The 24,073-nt window shown below is 48.1% G+C and overlaps 1 protein-coding gene across 2 annotated transcripts in view; it reads left to right on the forward strand.

Annotated features, from left to right (window-relative positions):
- The window catches only part of Chst10 (carbohydrate sulfotransferase 10), a 29,711-nt gene extending 12,340 nt beyond the window's left edge, over positions 1-17,371 (forward strand). For both annotated transcript variants that reach the window (XM_052745088.1, XM_052745089.1), the window contains 5 exons: positions 158-289; positions 7,146-7,237; positions 9,335-9,569; positions 12,927-13,032; positions 15,214-17,371. In XM_052745088.1, the coding sequence (XP_052601048.1) occupies positions 158-289; positions 7,146-7,237; positions 9,335-9,569; positions 12,927-13,032; positions 15,214-15,751 (1,103 nt within the window). In that variant the 3' untranslated portion in view covers positions 15,752-17,371. The remainder of the gene's footprint in view (positions 1-157; positions 290-7,145; positions 7,238-9,334; positions 9,570-12,926; positions 13,033-15,213) is intronic.
- Positions 17,372-24,073: the final 6,702 nt, after the last annotated feature.

Genomic DNA, 24,073 nt, shown 5'->3' on the forward strand with positions numbered 1-24,073 from the left:
ATATGAAATGTTAAATTAAATGTCAAGTCAGAATACCCACCGTAGCAAAGAAGAAATGTTCTCGAGGATATTGGTTCTGTTCATTGAAATCACCTGCGTTATCATTTTTTTTTTTTAATTGCTTGAATGGCTGAGGCCTCTCACTTGTGTCTTCCAGGAAGGATCATTGAATGGCTCCTGCTTGACAACATGCACCACCAGTGGCTTCTGCTGGCTGCTTGCTTCTGGGTGATTTTCATGTTCATGGTGGCCAGCAAGTTCATCACGTTGACTTTTAAAGACCCGGACGGTAGGTATGCTTCACGGCAGAATGGATTTATGGACTGGTGGAGTTCTCCTGCAGCACTGTTCCCAGGCACCAAGCATAAAGGACCGCTGTCCTGACCAAAGGATACGAGTGGGCTTCCAAAGTCTTCGTAGACCGGAAACCAGATGGAGGAGGGGAGGGGAGGGGAGATGGCTAGGTTGAGTCCCTCCTACTCTCCTAAAGAGGTGCTTTCTTTGTGACTGAAGCCACTGTGTCACCTTTGGGATAGAGATGCTTCCTTCCTGCAGTGCCTCTGAGTGCCTGGCTGCAAGGAATGTCACAGGGCTCTGCCTCATGTCTGAAGAAACACAGCTGTGGTTGCTCAGCCAGGGTACCAGCTGTTTCATACTGGCAACGTGTGATGATGGATGGTTTTCCTCGGCGTAGTGGAAGGGGGGTTGTTTAAATGGGCCTTGTGGGGCTGTGTTGTAGGATTTCATCTCCCTTGACTAGCCAAAGACTTTCAGAGGAAGCTGATGAAGAAGAGTGCCAGATTAGGTCTCAGGGAAGCTGATTCTGCTTCACGGTCTTGCCATCTGTTAACCTACGCCTCGGTGTTCACCTACAAAACGGACACACTCCCTGCTCTGACATTAGCAGCTGAGAGTCAGATTAGTGAAGGGCTGTCACGTGCACGGAGGTTCTGTACCACTTCCTCCATGGCCAAGGGGAGGAGCTGAGGAGAGGAGGGACATGGCTCATGTGGGGACAGCTCATTAGTGCGGTAGCCTGGCCCAAGAAGCAGGTCCTAAGAACTGAGCAGAGAGCTTTGTGCATCCTTCTGTGGTACCCAGCTCATTAGAGGTGCGTCTCGACCAGCAGTGTTCACCACTTACGTCTAGTGGCTGTACTAACCTGTGACATAGTAGTTTGACCAGTTGGTTATAGGCTCCTTCTATACTGTAACCAAGAACTCTGGATATGTGCGTAGCTATTCTAAGGGCATCTAATATCCCATGCTTCTCCATCCTCTCTGTCCCATGTTACCCACGGAGAGTCAAAACGAAGCAGGTCTGGGGGATATGGGAGGAGGAGGAAACCCCAGAGTTAGCCCATGTGATGGTTCCCCTCGCCATGGTTGGCAGATAATCCTTACAGGCACTTCCATCGGGCACCATCTGACTGTCATCACAAGGTCCATCCTCATCTTCCTGAAGTCCCTGGGAGAAAGTTGATGAGGTTTGCATGGCCTGGCCTAGGGGGGTTACACTTGCTGTATTGGACATCCAGATCCATTGTGGGGTGCTCAGGACCAGGGGCTCCGTCAGAAGCATGAGCTTCAAATCTTAGGGCAAGGTTGGAGTTTGAGCAGTGATCTCAGTATCCGAGTTTGGAGATTTTTGCAGTGACAGCACAGTCAATAGGGTGATCTCTCGTGAAGTCAGAGAACGGTTTTCATCTTGGAGGCACTTCCTGAAAGTCAGCTGCCGGGCTCTGTCACCTTCTGCTGATGGCACAGATAAAATTCAGAGTTCTGAGATGGACCAGCCCCAAATGTAGAACAGCTAAAAGGCTGAGAACATGTGACTTCTGATCCCTAGATAGATCTCTTAGTAAGGAAGGCACGGGCATGGCAGGGAGGGTCCCAAGATGAAATTGTAGTTTAGTTTGTTTTAAAAACCAGGACAAGCCGGGTAGTGGTGGTGCACGCCTTTAATCCCAGCACTCGGGAGGCAGAGGCAGGCGGATCTCTGTGAGTTCGAGGCCAGCCTGGGCTACCAAGTGAGTTCCAGGAAAGGCACAAAGCTACACAGAGAAACCCTGTCTCGAAAAACCAAAAAAAAAAAAAAAAAAAAACCAGGACAGTGTGTACTATATCTCAGTGAGACTTCTGCCAGTCTTAGGTAAAATAATTTAAGCCTGGGGACACATACCTTCCACTCTTGCCACTCTGGAAGCTCATGCTGGGGACTGAGTGAGCCTGTGAGTTAGAGACCAGATGGACCACAAGTGAGGCCCCATCTCAAAAAAAAAAAAAAAAAAAAGCAAAAACAAGAATTGAAAAATACACTCTTGCATTTTGTTTGTTTGTTTTGTTTTTTTGAGACAGGGTTTCTCTGTGTAGCTTTGTGCCATTCCTGGAACTCACTCTGTAGCCCAGGCTGGCCTCAAACTCACAGAGATCCGCCTGCCTCTGCCTCCCGAGTGCTGGGATTAAAGGCGTGCGCCACCACCGCCCGGCTGCTCCTGCATTTTAATGTTCTCTGACAGGAGCTTTTAAAGAACACCTTCCCAGTAGACTCTGGTAAAGACAACGTCACTGTACTAGGAGGTCACAGGTTTTACGCTCACTGCTCTCAGAAGGGCATAGACACCAGAACTGCCAAAACTTAAGAGACATTGAAGGTTAAAAAGTCAAAAGGAAGCCGATGACCCTTACAGAGGACAGCTTGTAGGAGTGGTTCCCTTGGCATTCAGGGAACACAGGAACAGGGCTAGCTGCCCTGGGAGTTAATCTTTCCTGCTGGCTCTCTTCTCTTGGAGCTGGGTCCCTGGTGTGGAATCCCAGCCACAGTGTGTGTGTGTGTGTGTGTGTGTGTGTGTGTGTGTGTGTGTTTTCTTCATGCCTACCTGTCCGACATGATTTCCCCAGCCACCCGAGCTGAGCCAAGAGCTCATCTGCCCCGACCTGCTGCCGTATCCATGTTTGCCGCTTTTGATGCTACTGTGGTTTATGTCAGCTCACCAGTCTGTGCAGTGATCTATCCTTAGCCAATTTCTATTGAGCAAGAACCCAGTGTGTCTGACCGGATTGTATCAAGGAAAATAAATCCAACCCAGTGATAGATATTTAGTGGCATGATGTGTCAAGATTTGAAATCATAAACAACCCTTGTGTTGGTCTGTGATAGTTGTACACAGTTTTCTTTTATCTGTCACACTTAACTCTTTCAGTCAGTCTTTGGCCTGATCGCAGCCCCTCACGTTGCTTCTAATGGCTGACGGGCAGAACCCCATGACTTTGCATTATCTCTACCCTCTGCCCATAGCATGGGTTTGTGGCTGAGCTGTGAGGCAGGAGGAGACATCATTACCTAGCACAGAGGCAGCTAGGGGACAATTGTGATTGCTTTTAGAAAGGCAAAACAAAGTGATACTCTCTTCACAACTGTAGACATTTTGTACAAACCCATAAACAGCCATCACTATGACTGTTAGCAAACATAATCTTAGACATGAGCTCAGGTGCCCAACCATGCCTTGGAGGATCACAACCCTTCATCCTGAAGCTGGAGACTTGCTTCTGATGGGCAGAATGGAAAGGGGGACTGACCTCTGGTCACAGCAGCGACGCTGGCAGCTGCTGAAGAGAGCTCCCCACCAGCAGAACAAAGACAGAAAGCAAAAACTAGGCCACTCTGCTGCCTCCTCTGTCTGTAGTTAGTTAGGGTTGGGTTAGCTTGCGGGGAGAATCTGAAAAGCTTAGAAATCACAAAAATGTTCACACCAGGGTAATGACCGACAGGCGAGCTGGGGCTGGACGGTGAGGTTCCTCAGTGGCCATGGCCTTCTGTGTGCTCTGAGCATGGAAATTAGGTGGTTTTCCAGAAGCCAGTGGCAAGTGGGTGATTTAGCATTCAGAACACATTTCCCTCTACCCGAAATGTAAGGAAACACCGTTTTCACAAATCCATTTAGCATGTCAACACCCCACGGTGACAGATTTTGTTAGTGGCGATTGGACCAGTCAGTGTAGGTGTCAGAGGCCCTGCAGTGCAGCTGGGGTGGTGGCTACATGACTTCAGCCACCAAGCATCATGCTCTTTATCCTTTGGCAGGCTCAGAACAGCTTGGGCCTGTAGTTCCAGCCAGGTTTGCACTGTTACTCCAGTGTAGACAAAGATGGCCGTGGGGTTCATGAAGCAGGGACTGTAGTCGAGCCCAGTCACTGTGGTGTGGGAGCACAGTGGTATTATTAGGGCACAGTGAGGTGCCTCCTTTCTCCTTGTGCAGAGGAGAGCCAAAGCAGAGTATGCAGATGCTCAGCTTGCTGCAGGGAGGCAGGAGTTCAGTAGCCTGACAGGGGAGGGGGTGGCGTTGCAGTTCAGAGCACTGGATGCTCTTCTAGAGGATCCAGGTTCAATTCCCAACACCCACATGGCAGCTCACACCTGTCTGTAACACCAGTTCTTCTGGCCTCTGTGGGTACCTGGCACAGATGTGGGACAGGTACACATACAAAGTAAAATCACATAAAGATAAAGTAATCAAATAAATTGAAAAGAATAGCTAGCCTGGGGTGGCCTGGGGCTGTAGAAAAGCAGGCAACATGTAGGTATCACTGAACCAAGACGAGGGATGTTTTTATTAAATGAAGTAATACTTTTATATGTTGTTGTGTGCTTTTATTGTATCCTTATGTTTCTGTGAGACATTGTAAGTATGTTTGTTTTCAGGAAGTGATAGATTATGTCCAGAGTCTATTTGAAAGGTTTCTACAAAATCTGTTTATTTCAAGTTTTGCTCAGCTGAGTGGCTTGTAAACTGTCCTCTAGTCTGACTTACAATCACGTGACTTCTGACGTGAACATGGAAACTCTAGCCTGACTGCTAGAGTTATGTTTTTGTTTTTTGTTTGTAAATTAAATTTTGGGGGGAGGGTGCTCTGGAGATCACTGAGGGGTGGCATACAATTATAAGAAATACCACTGTGGGACTGGAGACCTGACTCATCAGGTTAAGAGCACTGGCTGCTCTTGTAGAGGACCCAGGTTTAGAGCACAAATCCTAATTGGTCTTAATAATAAAAGCCCAGATCCAGATATCAGTGTAAATGCTGAAAGATCAGTAAAGGAGCCAGTCACTAGAGAGACTTCCTACCTCTACCGAATCCTCAGCCTGAAAGGGTCCAAGCTCCTGTCTCCACCCTGCCTTATCACTTCCTCTCTCTGCCCAGCCATAACACTTCCTCTTTCCTCCTCCCAAGTGCTGGGATTAAAGGTGTGTGCCACCACTGCCTGACCTCTAGTGGCTAGCTCCACACTGTGCTCTCCAGGCAAGATTTATTTGTTAAAGTACAAACAAAATATCACCACACAGGTTTGATTCCCAGCACTCACATGGCAACCCACAACCATCTGTAGCTCCAGTTCCAGGATATCCAGGGCCCTCTTCTGGCCTCCCCAGGCACCAAGAGCACACATGGTACACAGACATACATTCAGGCAGGATGTGTGTGTGTGTGTGTGTGTGTGTGTGTGTGTGTGTGTGTGTGTGTTATATAATTTTTTTAATAAAAAGAAGTAGCATAGGACAGGGAGACCCTGTGTTCCATTACCACCTGTCCTCATAAGGTACAGAGCTACACTGCAGTATCACAGTCAGGATACTGGCACAGATGCAGAACACCTCTGTCTGTCACCGTGAGGGTTCATCATGTCACCCTTGGTGATTGCTTTCCCTTGGTTTGGGTTTGGATGTTTTTGAAATCTAGATCCAAATTTCATCACTAGCCCAGGTTGACTACCAACTTGCATTGCTCCTGCCTCAGCCTCCGAAGCATGGGGATGGTCCAGGTATGTTCCACTATGCCTGGCTGTGTTGTCCTTTCTGGTCACATCCATGTCCGTCCGTTCCCCCACACACACACACACTTCCTGAGCCTCGGCTCCTGAACCTCTATCCAGGTGTGTCATTTCAAAAATGCCTTGTAGCCTGTGACCTTTTGACTTTGCTCACACATGTAATCCCCTAGAGCATTCATCTAGCATGTTCATAGGATTATCAGTGATTCTTACCTTTTTTATTGCTCAGTTGTATTCCACTGTATAGATGTGCCCCTGTTCATTAGCCACCCACCTGTTGAAGGGCGTGTGGACCACTTCCGGTTTGAGGTCATGACAAATGAAGCTGCTGTGAACATTTGTATATAGGTTTTTGTGTGAACATAGATGTTTTACTTCCCTGTAATAAATGCTAGGAAACACAATTGCTTGTTCTTGTTACCACACTGCTTTTTTTTTTTCTTTGAGAAAATTGCTAGGCGGTTTTCCAGAGTAGCTATTTCATTTCTGCGACATTGTTTACATGACCAGGTTTCTCCACATTCCAGCCTGGTCCTTCTCACATATTCTGATGGGGCTGTGGTACTGTCTTTCTGTGATTTTGATTTCCGTTTGCCTCATGGCCAGTGGCAGTGAGCATCTTCAGTGAGGTGCGTCTGCATATCTTATTCCTTTGCAGATGGGCTTGTTTATAGTTTTTGTTTTGTTTTGTTTTTTGTTTTTTGTTTTTTGTTTTTCGAGACAGGGTTTCTCTGTGTAGCTTTGTGCCTTTCCTGTATCTCGCTCTGTAGACCAGGCTGGCCTCAAACTCACAAAGATCCGCCTGCCTCTACCTCCTGAGTGCTGGGATAAAGGCGTGCGCCACCACTGCCCAGCTTGTTTATAGTTTCTTAAATGCTGCATCTGTTGACTTCCTCATGTCTTCTACATGCATGCTCTCTGAGTGTGGCTTGTAAATGCTTTTCCTAGCCCAAAGCTTCTCTTTTCCTCCTCTTCAAATGGGCACAGGTTTTGAGCTTTGATGGAGTTCAGTTTTCTAAGAATTCTTGTCCTGTGTGTTTTTCTAAGTTCCGAGGCTTTGTATTTCACGGCTAAGTCTCTGAATTCTTTTCAGAAGAAGGTGTGAGGATTAGGTAACGGCTCCTTCTGTTGGTTGAGGTTCGCTTGCTCCGTCTCCCTTTCTTAAACAGACTGACCTCCACTTGGGTTGCCTTTGCCAAGAGCCAGTCGGGGCATGGCTGGGTGGGTGCAGCCTTTCCCAGAGTGGCATTCCATGCCACCAATTTCTGTGTCCTGTGCTCTGTGAGAAGATAGCGGAACCATTTGTCTTCCAGGGTATAGTGCCAAACAGGAGTTTGTGTCCCTGACGACCATGCCGGAACCAGGGAAGCCAAGAGGAGAGAAGCATTTTCCTGAGGATACGAAGGTGAGCACAAGCCCTGTTCCTCTGTCAAAGACACTGCTTTCCTTAGGACACACTGCACAGAGGCCCCGTCACATGGGAGCAGCTTCCCCCAGCGGCTCACACAGGTTCCCACCTATGCCATTGCAGCCGGGTTTATAGTGCAGGTTGAGAATTCCTAACCTGAAAATCGAATATATGAAAGCTACACAATCTGAAATTGTTTGAGCCCACACGGTGGAAATTTCCACGCCATGAAGTTTTGTTTTATGCATCGAATTAGCTAAAATATTCTATATTGCCAGGGTTATTGCTTAATGCTATGCTCCTGTCTAACATGGAGAAGGCACCAGACTCAATGCCCCAAAATTGTATAAAATTTCCTCCAGGTGTGTATAAAACACAAATGAAGTTCAGGTTTGGACTGGAGTTCTTGCAGTATCATTTTATGGATGGAAAATATTCCAAAATCGAAAAAAGTTCCACATCCGATGCACTTCTGTCCCTGAGCACTTTGGATAAGGGCTAGCAAGGGTTACTCAAGCTGGAGTTCCTTCGCTTTCTGTGTCCCTTCATCATTTTAGCTTGGAGTTGGTGAGGCCGGTGGTCTTCTGTGCTGCATCCCGCCTCACCGGCCCTCTGTAAGTGCTGGTGGTGCTGAATTCCTTCCTGATGGATGGAATGCTCGCTTCCCTGGGAGAGTGGAGTGTGTTGAACAGAGTCAGGAAGAAACTGAGAATGTGAAAAGATTTCTGACCTGGAGTGGAGTTTGGGGGTGACAGGGAACTTGGGACCAGCCTCCAAACTGTATGGATGAGCAGCTGAACCCAGGGCAAGGGAGAGGCCCCCAGATGGCATGGCAGATAATAGGCTCAGCCCATGCAGTCCGCTTTTGTGGAGTTCTGAATGTCTGGGTACTGACTCCATGTGTTCCTCTGCGGGGCCGCTTTCACACGTAAGTCCCTTTGTTCCCTGTCCAGGGAGAGGGATATACTCAGGAAGGTCCCTCCCTTTGCCAGTCCTCATGCTGGGTCTGAAAGGTCACAATTAGGACTGAAAGAATGAAGTGTCCAGCGCTGAAGATGTTCGTCAGTTCGGGACTAGCCTAGGGAAAAGGGCAGACTGCTGCCTGGTTCACAGTGCGAACCCGGCAGATTAGAACCCAGTAAGAAGAGAGACATCCCAATCAGAGCAGGTGGCCACTGTGGTTTCTTGACAGCAAGACATTCCTGTAATAAAGGTCAGGTCTGCAGTGCTCTTCTGTGATAACCCAAGGGGCATCTTTAATAGGAAATATTTAAATACGTGAATGGAGAATACCATAAGGGCAGATGAGCTATTTGCAAAGCAGTTCAAGGCAAGGGCCCCACTGAGAAGTTACTACCTCTGGGGGAAAAAGAGCTTAACTTGTAGTGGTCCCTTGCTATTTCAAGATGCCTTTTAGAAAGCACACACCTTCTGGGGCAGACCCCCAAATACCACATATACACTCATGCACACACCCAAGTCATGATCAGTAAGGGTTCCTGAAACACTAGTCCATATGTTACTTGTACAGCTCCTTCTGTCCCGCCCAGGCTCTTCTGTTCTTCCTGTTCAACACCCCTCCTCCCCGACACATACAGGGACTGTGCTCATGTGTGCACGTGCACACACACACACACACCTTTACTCAGCGAAGGCTTTCTTGGGTATCCCCATAAGACCTTGCAGCCGTCACACACCCAGTCAAGACTTAGTAGCTATGGAGTGAATGGTCCCGCTAACCTTCAGAGCCGTGGAAGATGGGGGTGAGCTTGAGTCCAGGACTGCTCATCTTAGGGATGTTCTTCCGGGTTGTGAAATGGCCCCATACACTGCCTCTTCTCTTGGAACTCCAGCGTTCTCATCTTGTCGATTCATCGGGTCAGCCTTCTAGGAAAGTCGCAGGAGCCACCTGTCACTGTCCATCTTTAGAACTCGGCAGGGCAGTGGAGAGGGGGCTGAGAAGGGCCCCGCGAAGTGGCGGGGAATGGTGGTCGTCACTCTAGAAAAGGAAAGAAAACGAGAAGGGGGCTTCAGAGGTTCCCCTCTGCTGCATGCCCGTGATCCCTCTGCCTCTTCTGTCCCTCTCACTGGCAGCCAACTGGGAAGATGCTTTCGGAAGGCCGGCCTGACCAGCCCCCGGTTTACCTGGAGCGGCTGGAGCTCGTCAGAAACGCCTGCCGGGAAGAGGCCCTGAGGAACCTCTCGCACACGGAGGTCTCTAAGTTCGTCCTCGATCGAATATTTGTCTGTGACAAGCACAAGATTCTTTTTTGTCAGACTCCCAAAGTGGGCAACACCCAGTGGAAGAAAGTGCTGATCGTCCTGAACGGTACGTGTGGCGTTAGGGGGGCGGGTGGGGGGGTGGGACACGACATGTCCACCTGTGATGGGGGACGGTGTTGGGGGGACGTCCACCTGTGATGGGTGACGGTGGCATCCAAGGAGGCGATGGTTTCTTCCGAAAAGACCCACAGTCTTCCTGAAGGCTCTCTTTAAAAGTTGGCGGGGTTAACTGTTTTGGTTTTACACTGTTGGCCATGGAACCCAGGGCTGTGTGTGTGCTAGGCAAGCGTTCTGCTGCTGAGCTCCAATCCCAGCCAGCCACTGGTGGCGCCACCTGAGACGCTTTGATCACAGAGCCAAAGGCAGGATTTCCAGAGTTTTTGCAGATATAACTTATCATCTTCACTCAGATCATCTACCCCCATCAGCCCTTCTTCTCATTCCCGGCCACCACACTCCCTGAGGCATTCTGTAGTCACAGGGCCCACAGCCAGAGCCTGGGAGGAGACTCCGGCCTCCCGGGCCTCAGGCAGCTTCACTTGTAGACCAAGTCTGCTGTGCCTGGCTGTGTAGACAGAAACTGCTGCACCTTGTCTGCTGTGGACTCAAAGAATCATGTTAGCTTGCTTCCGAAAATCTGATGTTCACTGGGGAACAAATTAAATCACAGAAAAATGAGCTCATACACTGTGGATTTGATTATTCACCACTCTGTTTAGACACCAGGTTTATTTAAATCCCAATTAGTCTAAACTGACCTAAAATAATGATAGGCTCTGTCCGTTAAAATTCAGCTCCACCTGACTGAGTTCCAAGCAGGGGCACGTCTGGTCAGAAATCACACCCTAGGTACCTTGGGACCGATTCTTGTGGTTCAGCATCATGCCCACAGGTCCCAAGCCCACTCCTGGCAACACTGGCCAGCGCTGGCCGCCATTTGCCCTTTGTCCAGGTCAGCTGGCAGACAGAAAGGACAAGGCCTCATCCTCTGGATACACAGTTGAAGTGAGTGTGCTCCTGAAGTAATGCGCCAGTGTGCTGGATTTTTGAGTGGGAGCTTGAGGCTCCATACAAATCAAGTTGGAAACAAAGTACACCGAAAAGGCTCCCAGATGGGCCGGGGCAGAGGGAAGCATCCCGACTCACAACAGTGGAATGAGATGGAAGTAAGCTACGTGAATGTGTGCGTCAAAACACCTCACAAGATCACAACAGACTGTTTCTCAGAGTCACATGCTATGTTTTTATGTATCATTACAAGTTATTTAAGAAAACAACCCCCTTGACATCAACACCCATCAAATGTTTAGCGAGAATAAGCAATTAAACTTATTTTAAGAAGGCTTTTATTATCTAACTCATTACTTTGTTTAGTGGAGAAAGTTAGCTTGTTTATTTCTAAAGCAGTGTATACTCATATGATCTTATTTCCTAAAAAAAGAAAAGAAAAAAACAAATAAAATTAAAAAGCATAGGCATGGGCTTGCCAGGTCATATAAAGCTGGGAAGTCCTAGTGAGCATCCTCAGCTGATCCCCAGTGTGCCTGGACAGTGAGTGGGCCCAGGCCCACATCCAAAGCCCTGGGTCCTCCATCGTCCTCTTGTATAAACTGATGTCCTGACTGTTCCATAATGTGGTTAAGGGGGAGGTTTTATTGTAGGTAGGAGAGAGAAAACAGCCAGACGCATCTGGAGGAGTCCAGAGCAGAAAGTGGCAGACTGACCCTGGTCATAAGAGAGGCAGGGGCAGAGCAGAGGTGGCGAGGACGGAGAGACAGAGAGAGGGAGACAGAAAGAGCGAGAGCATGGCTGAAATAGCAGGGTTATAAGGAGAATGAGTAGCTGTGAGGAGGGAAGTCCATGAGCTGGAGAAGCTTAAGTCAGGGGAAAAGGTGAGAAGAGCCAGGATGCCAGCATGGACTCTGAAATGTGTAACAGGCACTTGTGACACTAAAGGAGCCTGAAGGCCAGCATGTTCTTTGGTACGCTAGTAGGCACCATAGACAGCCATTTGTCCCTCTGTCAGTAATCAGGGTAGTATGGGGGAAGCGCTCCACAAGTTCCTGAGGAATGCTGGCTTCTGTCTAACTGCCAGAATTTGGGGAAATGGAATTGCCTTTGGACCTGACACCCCTCATCTTGGTCAAATGTGCCAACCTGGGCATATTTCAGTCCTCTGGGCTAGGGCATAAGTAGTTGGAGGAGAAATGAATATGTGAGTCAAGGATGTGCTGTAGCTAGAGTTTTCCTGCCTGGCCCACAGTCAGGACAAATCTCTCTCACCCGCCAGTCCCACAGCCGCTCAGACCCAACCAAGTAAACACAGAGACTTATGTTGGTTACAAACTGTATGGCCATGGCAGGCTTCTTGCTAACTGTTCTTACAGCTTAAATTAATCCATTTCCATTAATCTATACCTTGCCACATGGCTCGTGGCTTACTGGCATCTTCATATGCTGTTTGTCATCATGGCGGCTGGCAGTGTCTCTGACTCAGCCTTCCACTTCCCAACTTTATTCTCCTCCTTGTCCCGCCTACACTTCCTGCCTGACCACTGGTCAATCAGTGATTTATTTATTGACCAATCAGCAACATACATGACATACAGACCATCCCACAGCACTGTGCCTCTTGCACAAGTGACCCAGGAGAGTTTCCTCCTCTCAGAGACACAAGGCTTCACAGCACAGAGTCAGCACACGGCCTTAGAGTTCACAGAAGCTGGTTAAGCCCTCAGGGTCCCATCAATCATTTCTCTCCATTTGTCTACACTGGGAAAAGAAAAGTCTGTCCAGTCCCCAGACCCCCTACAAACACCCGGTCCCACTGCGTCTTCAGTTATGTCCTCCTTGCCTTTGATCCCCGAACTTTAGGCAGGGTTTCTCATCACCAAATGTCTTTGCCATTTGCCGTGTGGGCTACCATGGCGTTCTATGAGAAACACCATTGGTTTAGTAGTGTTGTGCTGCAGGAGCACAGTCCGCCATGGAGACGAGGACTCAGCAGTCCTGTGGGCATAGGTGGATACTGCGCTCCGTGTCATGCCCCTCCAGCATCTCCTGTCATCTCAGGTGCTCATGGTGCTGGCCGACGCCCACGGAGGCCATGCCGACAGAGGAGAGTGCTAGATGTATCGGTGACGGAAGAGTCACGAGCCATGGTTACCTTTCTAGGGTTTTATTGGGAGAGAAAGAGGGAGAGAGAGAGAAAAAAAGAGGCCACACAGAGGGAAGAGAGAATATGGAATGAGAGAGTATGGAAAAAGAGAGGGCACAGAGGGCCCGCCTGCTTTGTAGGCTGGAATGCTGTCACAGGCTAGTGACGTAATCAAGGACATAATCCTTACATGCACTCCTCTAAAGATCATGCAGTTCATGTACTTCCTCCTCTTGTTTCCACCAGGAGCATTTTCTTCCATTGAAGAGATCCCCGAAAACGTGGTCCACGACCACGAGAAAAATGGCCTTCCGCGCCTCTCCTCCTTCAGCAAAACGGGAATTCAGAAGCGGTAAGGGCAGCTTCTTCAGAGGGAAGAGGGAGGGCAAAAACTCTTCCAGCAAAGCCCCACCCAGGCTCGGTTTGTCCTTGCAGCGTGAGCCACTCGGCTCCAAAGACTGTGAGGTCAACCGTTTGGGGTTGGCATGCAGTGGCCAACCGTGTCCTCAGTGTGTCCTCAGCTCCCTACAACTCAGCAGCCCTCCTGAGAATTCCAGAATACCTTTCCCAACCTTGTCACAGAGGCCATTAAGGTGGGCATCAGCTTATTGCCAGAAGTGGACGGCACTTTTGTGTTTTGTTAAGTTTTATGGATTCCTTACCAAAGAGGATCATTCCTCCTAATGGATTATAATTGTAATTAAAGAAAGTGCTGAGCGCTTTGCCAAGGCACCGTGCCCACTTCTGCACGTGCTTCCCACTGGGGCGGTCGTGTGAGCAGGTCCCATCCCGGGGGGTGCAGGAGACGAGCCTCCGTGACTGTGGCAGCAGTGGAGTCAACAGCTAATGAGTGAGAAAGCGCTCCCATTGTCGCTGTGAAGTGGCTTCAGAGAGCCGCACTGAAGGGGTCAAAATGCAAGAGCCGCCCCTCAGGGCCAGGTGGAGCCTGGGCTGGGCCCTCCCTGGCTTTGCAGCCCCTTGTTATTGCTACTGGCCTTGGGTGACTCAGTCTTCACCACCCTACAAACTTTGGTCAGACGTCCGTCCTGGGTGTGGACTGTCCTCCTGGGCTCTAAGCGCTTCTTCACGGGGCTTTGTGAGGTCCCATGAGTTAAGATAGGCAGATCGTGGACAGCAGTTTCTGGCTTTCAGGTAAGCGCACTGTGAGCATAGGATGGCCACAGATACAGGGTCATCAACTGTCCTTCTTGTCGCTGTCCGCACCATCGCAAGCGCTTCAAGCCCATGCCCTGCTCTGCTGCAGCCCCCCGGGGGCAGCTCGCCCGGGTGCCTTCCCTATTGGAAGTGTACAGCCTGGCTTCTGAGTCCTTCTTCCTAGTCTTTCCTCTTAGTTTGATTCCCCCCGGCAGCTTGGGGTGCCCTCTTTAAAGCTATGCCCATAAAATAAGTCTCTGGCCTCAGTTAATACCAACTCACAGATCTAGTCCTTGTGATTTCCTGCTCCGGAACAAAACTTGCAAAAGTTTTTGAAGTTTTGAATTAGGAAAATAAAAGAAACCCTTGATTAAACAGTTTCTCATCAGTCCCAGAGGATGAATGCAAGAGCTTTGAGCAGTTTGGGTTTCCTTTCTTTCTTTCTTTCTTTCTTTCTTTCTTTCTTTTTTTTTTTTTTTGGTTTTTCGAGACAGGGTTTCTCTGTGTAGCTTTGCGCCTTTCCTGGGACTCACTTGGTAGCCCAGGCTGGCCTCGAACTCACAGAGATCCGCCGGCCTCTGCCTCCCGAGTGCTGGGATTAAAGGCGTGCGCCACCACCGCCCGGCTTCTTTCTTTCTTTCTTTCTTTCTTTCTTTCTTTCTTTCTTTCTTTCTTTCTTTTTTTTTTTTTTTTTTTTATATTTATTTATTTATTTATTTATTATGTATACACTCGCCAGAAGAGGGCACTAGATCTCATTATAGATGGTTGTGAGCCACCATGTGGTTGCTGGGAATTGAACTCGGGTTCTCAGAAAGAGCAGCCAGTGCTCTTAACCTCTGAGCCATCTCTCCAGCCCGAGACAGGGTTTCTATGTGTAGTTTTGTGCCTTTCCTGGAACTCACTTTGTAGACCAGGCTGGCCTCGAACTTACAGAGATCCACCTGCCTCTGCCTCCCGAGTGCTGGTATTAAAGGCGTGCACCACCACCGCCCGGCTACACATTAATTTTTTAAGATTTACTTCTTTTATGTCTATGGTACTCTATCTGCATATACACCTGCATGCCAAAAGAGGGCATCAGATCCCATTATAGATGGCTGTAAGCACCATATGGTTGCTGGGAATTGAACTCAGAACCCCTGGAAGAGCTGCCAATGCTCTTAACCACTGGACCATCTCTCTAGCCCAGTTTGGGTTTTTTAGGTCTCTGTTTCCTCATCTGTAGAATGGGTTGATCGCAGTTTTGAGTGCACAGTACACAGTGTGCACCGTGTATGGGACATACCTTCCACAGGGCCCAGCCTGGTGTTATCCTGCTCCTGCCCTCTCCACCCTCCCAGAGCATCAGTTTCGTCTCTTATTTGTCTTTCCTCAGATTGAAAACATACTTCAAGTTCTTCATTGTGAGAGATCCCTTCGAAAGACTGATTTCGGCCTTTAAGGATAAGTTCGTGCACAATCCGCGCTTTGAGCCTTGGTACAGGCATGAGATCGCCCCTGGCATTATCAGGAAGTACCGGAAGGACCGAACAGAGACCCGGGGGATCCAGTTTGAAGATTTTGTGCGCTACCTGGGTGACCCAAACCGCAGATGGTTAGACCTTCAGTTTGGGGACCATATCATCCACTGGGTGACCTACGTAGAACTCTGTGCACCCTGTGAGATCAAGTACAGTGTGATCGGACACCATGAAACCCTGGAGGAGGATGCCCCGTACATCCTGAAGGAAGCTGGCATAGACCACCTGGTGTCGTACCCCACCATCCCTCCAGGCATCACCTCGTACAATAGAACTAAAGTGGAACACTACTTCCTGGGCATCAGCAAACGAGACATCCGGCGCCTGTATGCGCGTTTTGAAGGGGACTTCAAGCTCTTTGGGTATCAGAAACCAGATTTTTTGCTAAATTAATGCACAGGGCCCTTGAATTCTTGCTAGATCAGGGAGGGGCTGACGAGGTGGAGGTCTGAGCACAGATATGAGACTTTCTCCATCATCCCCAGTTCTGTGAACAGATGGTGTTGGGCTCTGATTATCTGAGCTTGGATGTCAGACGCTCTGAGCCCCACCCCCACCCCCACCCTGTGCCCCAGCCCGAACCTGTATCATTAGGTCACTCGCCATCACTCCCATGAGAGGTTAAGAAAGACTGTTTGCAGACCGGTGGGCAGACCCCAAGGAGACAGTGTTAGGAGCTGCTGTTCCCTTCAATGTCACATTGCCATCGGCCCTAGCAGCTAACCAGTGGCTGGGTGGTGTCGCCCGTGACCTGTGGATTGTACAGACCCAGCACTTTCAAGAGAGACGGAGATGCTAAATGGTTACAAAAGTTACTGGGGCCCATGCAGACTCAAATCTAAGTCAGAATGATGCCCCTTTCTTCCATCTCGGCACAACTATAGCCACGGACGCAGATCGTATATGTTCCTCGAGCGTGAGGCCCAGTGACATTTGGTGGTGATAGTCACAGAACCATTTGAGCAGTCTGTCCTTTCAAGTTCCAGGCTAGCCCTTTTTTTTTTCAGGTCCTCTGACCCTATAAACATCTGTTTCATTCTGCAGAAGAGATACCCTTCTGGCAAATGAGGGGGGTATGTAGGGACATCTTTGGGGACTTGGAACTTGGCACAGGGAAGAAAGAACTGGACGGTCCTGGGAACTCAGGCTGCTGTTGGAATTGGGTGCCTTTGTCTTGGCTCCTGCTTTTATCTTGGACTGCCCTTGGAGTGAGCAGTGGGGGCTTTTCCACCTGTCCCCTCCGTGAACCTTGCTGTCCTGAAAGGATACAAGCCCCTGCTGACAACAGGCAGGCACGTCATGCCCGCATTGCAGAATCCAGTGCTGTTTACACACTGCCATGTCCACACATGTCGACAGACAGGATCCTCCAGCCCTGGTTCTAATAGTGCCACCATTCTGGACTGAAAGACCACGAGTCGGCTAACCAGATTCATCAGCAATAAAATCTCGGGACATGTCATCCAGGCATTGAGGCCAGCCCCGGCAAGAAAAAAGCCCCAGCAGCCATGTTGGCTGCCAATGAGCAGCAACGTGCTGCTAAAGATGACAGAATGGTCTCCCTGAGGGAGTCCCTGGCGCACACACATCTGCCCATGGGTCGGGTGAAATTGTGCTAGCTTTTCCTAAAGGCCACAGTCCTCCTTTAGTCTCAAAAAGCCTTCCTGAACATGTAAATGTGAAAGTAAAATAAAATTTAAAATATGTGCCAAATCTGACCAGTGGAGAGGGGGCTGCAGGGCCACAGTAGTTCCTGAGGGCTTCAGCCTGAGACCAGGGATGGGGCTGTAGACTGGAAAGAGGCTCGGCCTTTCCTGGCCGACCGACATGCCAAGAACGTGACATTGGGTTATTTTTAATGAAGGTTTGGCAAAGCTTTCATAAAACCACTTCAGACCTGAACTGCTGGTCCATGACCTCTTTCCTGCTCTTGACAGGCAACGGTGTTAGTAGCGTGTGTGGAGTTAAGGCCTTCAAGTTAGTCTTGATTAAAGCGGCATTTTCTCTCCTGTGGCTGACCGGGTTGCTTTGGTTTTTTCTCTTTCCCTCCGTTCTGGCCTTCTGGTTATTTTCCTAACATACTTTGCCAAACAAGTAAATACTTCTACCACAGTACTTCTGGAACAGGCCCACCTCCACACACCTGATCCCAGACAACCAGCCTCCCCAGAGAGGCTTAGCCCACTACCCTTCTCCCAAGGCTTGGAAGGCCCCTCTTGTCTTCAAAATCACGTTCCTCTTCCTCTTCATTCAAGGAGGCAATCCCTCTCCTCATGTCTCTTGAACCACTGACAGATTCATTACAGTTGGGGCTGCGGTTGCCCACACTAATGCCAAGCCTGCCTGCCCTCAGCCTTTTCATCAGCTCACCTGAACAGACACTGGGTCTCATGGCTCAGAAGCCATCCTTGGCAGGAAGGAGGCAGCACATCCACCTTCTAGACCCATTGGGTAGTAGACCCGCCCTCACAGCTCTGCAGTGGACCTACCATCCCTTCCGCTTAAAGCTCTGGAAGGTGCCCAGACTCTCTGCTAGACCCTGGTCCTGCCCTCTGGTGTTGGCAGCCTCACCTGGTTCCCTTGAGGCTGTAGAAAGAGAAGCAGCTCCGATCTCCAAAAGAGCCTGTGGAACGCTGTTTGTCCCAATGCATGCTGGGTGTTTGCAGCCTGCCTTCTTCCCTTCTGCCGGATTTTCTCTTTTTCCTTTGGGGCCAGCAGGCAGCATTCTGCTGGAATACTCTAGCCTCTCTTCCTGGCCTCTGTATTAGAGTTCTCTACAGGAACAGAACTGATAGAGTGAATAAATATATAGATGGCATTTCCTAGGATGGCTTGCAAGCTGTGGTCTAGCTAGTCCAGCAATGGTTGCCTTACCAATGCAAGGCCCCAGAAGTTGTTCAGTACGCGAGGCTGGATGTCTCAGATGATCTTCAGGATATAACAGAGTCCTGAAGAAGCAGGCTCTAATGCCATCCAAGGAATGGACTTGCCAGAAAGAGCAAGGAGGCAAAGGGCAAAAGCTTTCTTCTTCCATGCCCTTTATATAGGCTGACAGCAGCAGGTGTGGCCCAGATTGAAGATGGATCTTCCCACCTCAAAAGACCCGAATTAAAAGTAAGTCTTCCTACTTCAGATGATTTAAATAAAAAAAAAAAGCCGGGCGGTGGTGGCGCACGCCTTTAATCCCAGCACTCGGGAGGCAGAGCCAGGCGGATCTCTGTGAGTTCGAGGCCAGCCTGGTCTCCAAATCGAGTTCCAGGAAAGGCGCAAAGCTACACAGAGAAACCCTGTCTCGAAAAACCAAAAAAAAAAAAAAAAAAAAATCCTTCACTGGTGTATCCAGCTGCTTGGGGTTTAGTTCATTCCAGATGTAGTCAAGGTGACAACCAGGAATGGCCATCACAGCTTCTATAGGGATGAGGAATTTTAGGATCATGGTTTACACCCACACTCGTTTGTCATGGTTGAGGAGCCACACCATTAGCTTCTGTCTCCTTTGAGTCTCCCATTCTTTGCCATCCTGACAGACTGAGAATGTTCAGAGCCTTCATATTCTGGTACCCTTTTGCTTAATAACTAAGCCTCGAACTCACTTCTCTGTGCTTGCATTTTATCACACAGATGGTCCTCAGTTTGCAGTGGTTACTTCCCAATGAAGTCTGAGTCAAAGATGCATCGAGCACCTTAACCCATGGGCACGGTTGCTTAGCAACACAGCACACCGCGGGGCATCAGTTGTTTGCTCTTGTGATTGGCTAGCTGGCAGCTCACTGTTGCTGCTCAGCATTGTGGATTGCTAGTCTGGGGGAAAGGACTACATTTCAAAATACAATTTCCACTGAATGCATATTGGTTTCACACCATCAGAAAGCAAAAAAAGCCAAAGTATCCTAAGTTGGGAGTTGTCTGTATACCTAGTCAGGAAAAAGTGATAAATGCATTTATCACTGCAGCTTCCAACTCTGACAATCTGGAAACAGTGAGATGACCGGGTAGGGTCATACACAGTCTGGTGTTTTCTACGGGGAGCCTCCTTGACTCCCTTGGCACTCCCTTTATATTGGCATGGCTGTAACACATTGGACTTCCCTCCTCTCTCGCTTGCTTCCAGCATTCAGCTGGAACGTGAGCCATGAACTGAAGCCCCGTCTACCTCCACTGCATCTCCCCAATTCAAAACAACCCTTCTGTTTTCTATCTTCTTTATCTTTTCAGTTGAGAATGGGGATGTTGTGTAAAATGACATCTCCAGCCCCTAAAAGAAAATTTTTTTTCATCCACTTAGTGTGTATTAGTCACTTTTCTGTTGCTGTGACAAAAACACCACAACCAAGAGCAAGTTCAGGAAGAAAGAGTTTACTTTAGCTTACAGTTCCCGAGAGAGTCCATCATGGGAAAGAAGGTAAAGCAGGGGCAGAAAGCTCACAGGTCACATCTGGACTGAACACTGAAGTAAAAGGAGATAATAGGAGACTATAAACCCCAAAGCCCACCCCCAATGACTTACTTCTCAGCAAGTTTGCACCTCCTAAAAGTTCCATAGCCTCCCAAACAACACATCAGCTGGGACCAAGGGTTCAAATACAGGCACCTGTGGGGGACGTTTCCCATCCAAACCACCACAGTGTGGGTGCCTGTGTGCACACACGGGCACATGGTGATCAGAGGAGCAGGGTCTCACCTCCCATTGTGTGGCTTCCAGGGACGGAACTCGGGTAATCGGGTTTGGTAACAAGCCCCCTCACTGGCCGAGCCCCCTCACTGGCCCGATAGTTGCTACTTTCTAATGTGGATTCTCTTCTTTTCACTTGTTACTCTTTTCCTTCAAAAAACACCAGAGAGAAAAGACAGTCTACACTTCCTGCAGTTTCTTACACTAATGAGTTTAATATACACTTTGGGATCTTCGTACATGTTCTAAAAAGCTGACATACGAGCACTGGGCAGCTTAACCTCACATCACACTGCTTTGGAAATTAGGGCATAGGAATCTCCTCTCCAGCCAATCCTGGCTGGAATTAAAACTGAGACCCGGATGAGTTCCTCTAACTGCTTAAAAGAAGGAAGAAGTCTATACTCCTCCATGTGGAAACTTAATTAAGCAAGGCAGAAGGAAAGAAATGTGGCTACTCATGCCAACACTGTCTTGGGGTTTCTACTGCTGTGAAGAGACACCGTCATCACACCAACCCTTATACAGGAAAACATTTAATCGGGACTGGTTTATATTTCAGAGAGTTAGTCCATTATCATCATGCTGAGAAGCATGATGGCATGCAGGCCGACATGGTGCTGGAGAAGGAGCTGAGAGTTCTACCTCTGGATCTGCAGGAAGAGACTGTGAGCCACTGGCCTGGCTTGAGCATCTGAGATCTCAAAGCCCACCTCCTAGTGACACACTTCCTCCAACAATGTCACACCTACTCCAATAAGGCCACAACTCCTAATAGTGCCACTCCCTAGGAGCCTATGGGGGCCCATTTCAAACCACCACATTCTATTCGCTGGCCTCCATAGACTTGTAGCCATATCATAATGCAGAAATGCATTCAGTCCAACCTTAAAAGTCCCCATAGTCCATAAACCACCACAAACACTGTCCTGGTAATGACATTTGTCTGTACACATGAGCAAGATGCAGTTCTTAGTGCCTGAGTGAGACACCCATAGGCATTGCAGAATTCTTACTGAATATCTAGTTGCCTGAGGAGAGTATCCCTTCCGCGTTCCTCCTTGGTTTACACAGGATAAACAGATTTGCAGTGCCTGACTCAGAACAGCTTCATATCAATACAGGAGTCAGTTCACACAGCTCAAGAACCCACATGGATTTCTATATTCACAGACAATAACAGACTATAATTTGCTGAAATTTGGACATTTCAACAATGTTCTATAGTGGTTTGAGTAAGGATGACCCCCATAGGCTCATGTATTTAAATGTTTGGTTATTGGTAAGTAGAGCTACTTGAGAGGGATTAGGAGGTATGGCCTTGTTGGAGTAGGTGTGGCCTTGTTGGAGGAAGTGTGTCACTGGGGGTCGGCCTTGGGGTTTCAAATGCTCAAGCCAGGCCCTGTAGCTCTCTCTTCCTGCTGCCTGTGGATCTAGGTGTAGAACTCTCAGCTCCTTCTCCAGCACCATGTCTGTCCACCATGACCATAGACCAAACCTCTGAAACTGTAAGCCAGCCCCAGTTAAATGCTTTCCTTTATAAGAGTTGCCGTGGTCCTGGTGTCTCTTCATAGCAATGGGACACTGACTGTTATGTGGTATTTTGATCACATTCTGATGCTCCCAAGACTGCCAATAAATTTTGCTTTAAATCAGAGGGTGGAGCTAGCTACTAGCTGATCAAAATTAACTGTAGGCAGTTTCAGAGGACTGAGGACAGATAGAGAGACTCAGGAAGTAGTAGGGCAGGGCTTAGAGAGGATCTTGACCCTTTTGGATCAAGGAACAAGAGAGAGCGAGGAGAAGGTCATGGGTGGCTTCCCTGCCACTTCTCTGATCAATCAGGTTCTTACCAAGATATCTGACTCCCAAGGTTTTATTGACAAAGAATAATTAGATAAATGCTTCAACTGACTGAGACAAAGTCATCATAAACCTAGCATTCTCCTTTTCTATGGAGCTAGCTCTGCGGATGGACCTCTGGCTTCTTGTTGCCCAGGCACGTGTCATCTGGGTCTTGCCTTTCTCAGAGCTCCAGCAGGTTCTGAAGGTTCACCCTCAGCGTCCAGACCTGGGGTACAGATGGGAAGTGGGTTACCAACATTATCTATCTTTCCTGTCTCTAGGGTTTTCTGCCACCTGGGATTTTCCTGCTTTCTCCAGAGATGTGTACCATCTGTTACCCTCTGTTATTCCCTCCTCTCCTCTAGGCAGAATCCTGTCTGATTCCCATAAACATCAGCACCCTCCCCCAAAAAATCACATACCTTTCAGTGTGTGGAATCTTGTCTCTTCCAGAAATTTCATGTACCTAGGGTTATAAATTCTGAGAATGGATTCTTTCCCTTCATATTCATAGTCCCTTAGGGTCACTCGTGTTGTGCATCTAAAGATAGTTGGGTATTTCATTTTGCTTATCCATTCAGTCCTTGATAAATATTTCAGGTGTTTCCAGTGTTGGGCTTTATTCCAGTGGCTAACGTGGTTGTGATTACAGGTACAAATCTTTGTATGGATAATAGGTTATCATATTATGCTAGCTGCTGAATCATAGACTTTTATTCTATGTATGTGGTGCTGGAGATTGAGCCCAGGGCTACCACATGCTAGCCAAGCATTTTACCACTCACTGTACTCCAGCTCTAGATATTTTTGGATGGAAAGAAAAAAATCAATATTATGACTTTGAGGAAATTACTAATGTACAAAACTAGAAGCAACATCAATATTACACAGAGGATTAAAAAAGAGTTGGATATAGGCAAATTACATGAATAAATTCTCTGGGAACTGGTATAAAAATTCTCATGCTACAGTGAAGCCTGTTACTTTGTGTGCTTTTAAAAATAATAATAAAAATAAGGGCTGGAGAGATGGTTCAGCAATTAAAGAGCACTGGCTGCTCCTGCAAAGGACCCAGGTTTGATTCCCAGCACCCACATGGCAGCTCACAACCATCTGCTGTAACTCCAGTCCCAGTGAGTCTGACACCCTCTTTCAGCCTCCCACTGCACACACACTGCAGGAAAAATACTCATACACATAAAAAAATTAAAGAAAAAACTAATGAAAATAAAGTAAGTGATTACCATACCTTGAAAACTTAAAATATGAGTATCATTAAAAATTTCAGTGACACATTTTCTAGTTTTCAGTTATTTGGTAGGTACTCCAAGGTTGTAAGCAATTAGGCCAGAGACCGTTTCACAGAAGGGCCAGGAAGACCCAGAGACAACTGCTCTATGTGACGAGAGAGTGACACCCCTTCTTTTCTTCCCATAAAGCCTACATAACCCGCTGTGATTCGTTTTAATTACATAGTGTTTCACAATTCCAGTGTCCCCGCTGGTTCTCACTGGTCATATAAAGAACCAAGCCAAATATGGACACTCATACAGTTTTAGATAAAAGTGGTTGAGGACTTCAAATCTGTATATTATATTAGATTCCATTTTCTTACTCCTCGGGGTATTTTGTTAACGGAGTTCTTCCTCAAGCTTACAACCTGTGAATGGTCAGTTTCTCAGCCAGCTGCATGCCCCCATTTTCCTCCAGGGGGCGCTGCTCTTCCTTATCTGGCTCCTATTAAACCCTGGCTCCCTCTGTAAATTCACTCTCTTTGGGGGAAAATCACTAAGATCTTGTTGAAAGCTCTAAGGATGACAGTTAGAAAACACCGCTATTTGAGATTAGGCCCGGGATCTGTGGGGTTAGAATTTCTTTGCTTAAGGGAAGGTAGAAATAGAAAGAAAGCCAAGTTTACGGTGATTGCTGAAAATCTCTGAGCTGTGAGAGTGGGAAATCCGTCTGTTTATCGGATCGCAAATTCCTAAAGCAAACAGCAGAAAGCTTCCCTTCTCACAAGGTAATCCCCAGCACAAGGCAGGCAGCACCTGCAGGATTTTGTCGGGGATGATGGCGGGCTATCATTGGTCTTTATACGATTTTACTGTGTTTTCACAGCCCTCCTGGAGCAGCCCAGAAACAACCGGGCTGAGTCACAAACACTCCGTATCTTGCTCTGAAAGGAACAGAGGCAAGCT

This window comes from Peromyscus californicus, unplaced genomic scaffold, assembly GCF_007827085.1.
Source record: "Peromyscus californicus insignis strain IS unplaced genomic scaffold, ASM782708v3 Scaffold_19__1_contigs__length_69161282, whole genome shotgun sequence".
Classification (NCBI taxonomy): Eukaryota; Metazoa; Chordata; class Mammalia; order Rodentia; family Cricetidae; genus Peromyscus; species Peromyscus californicus.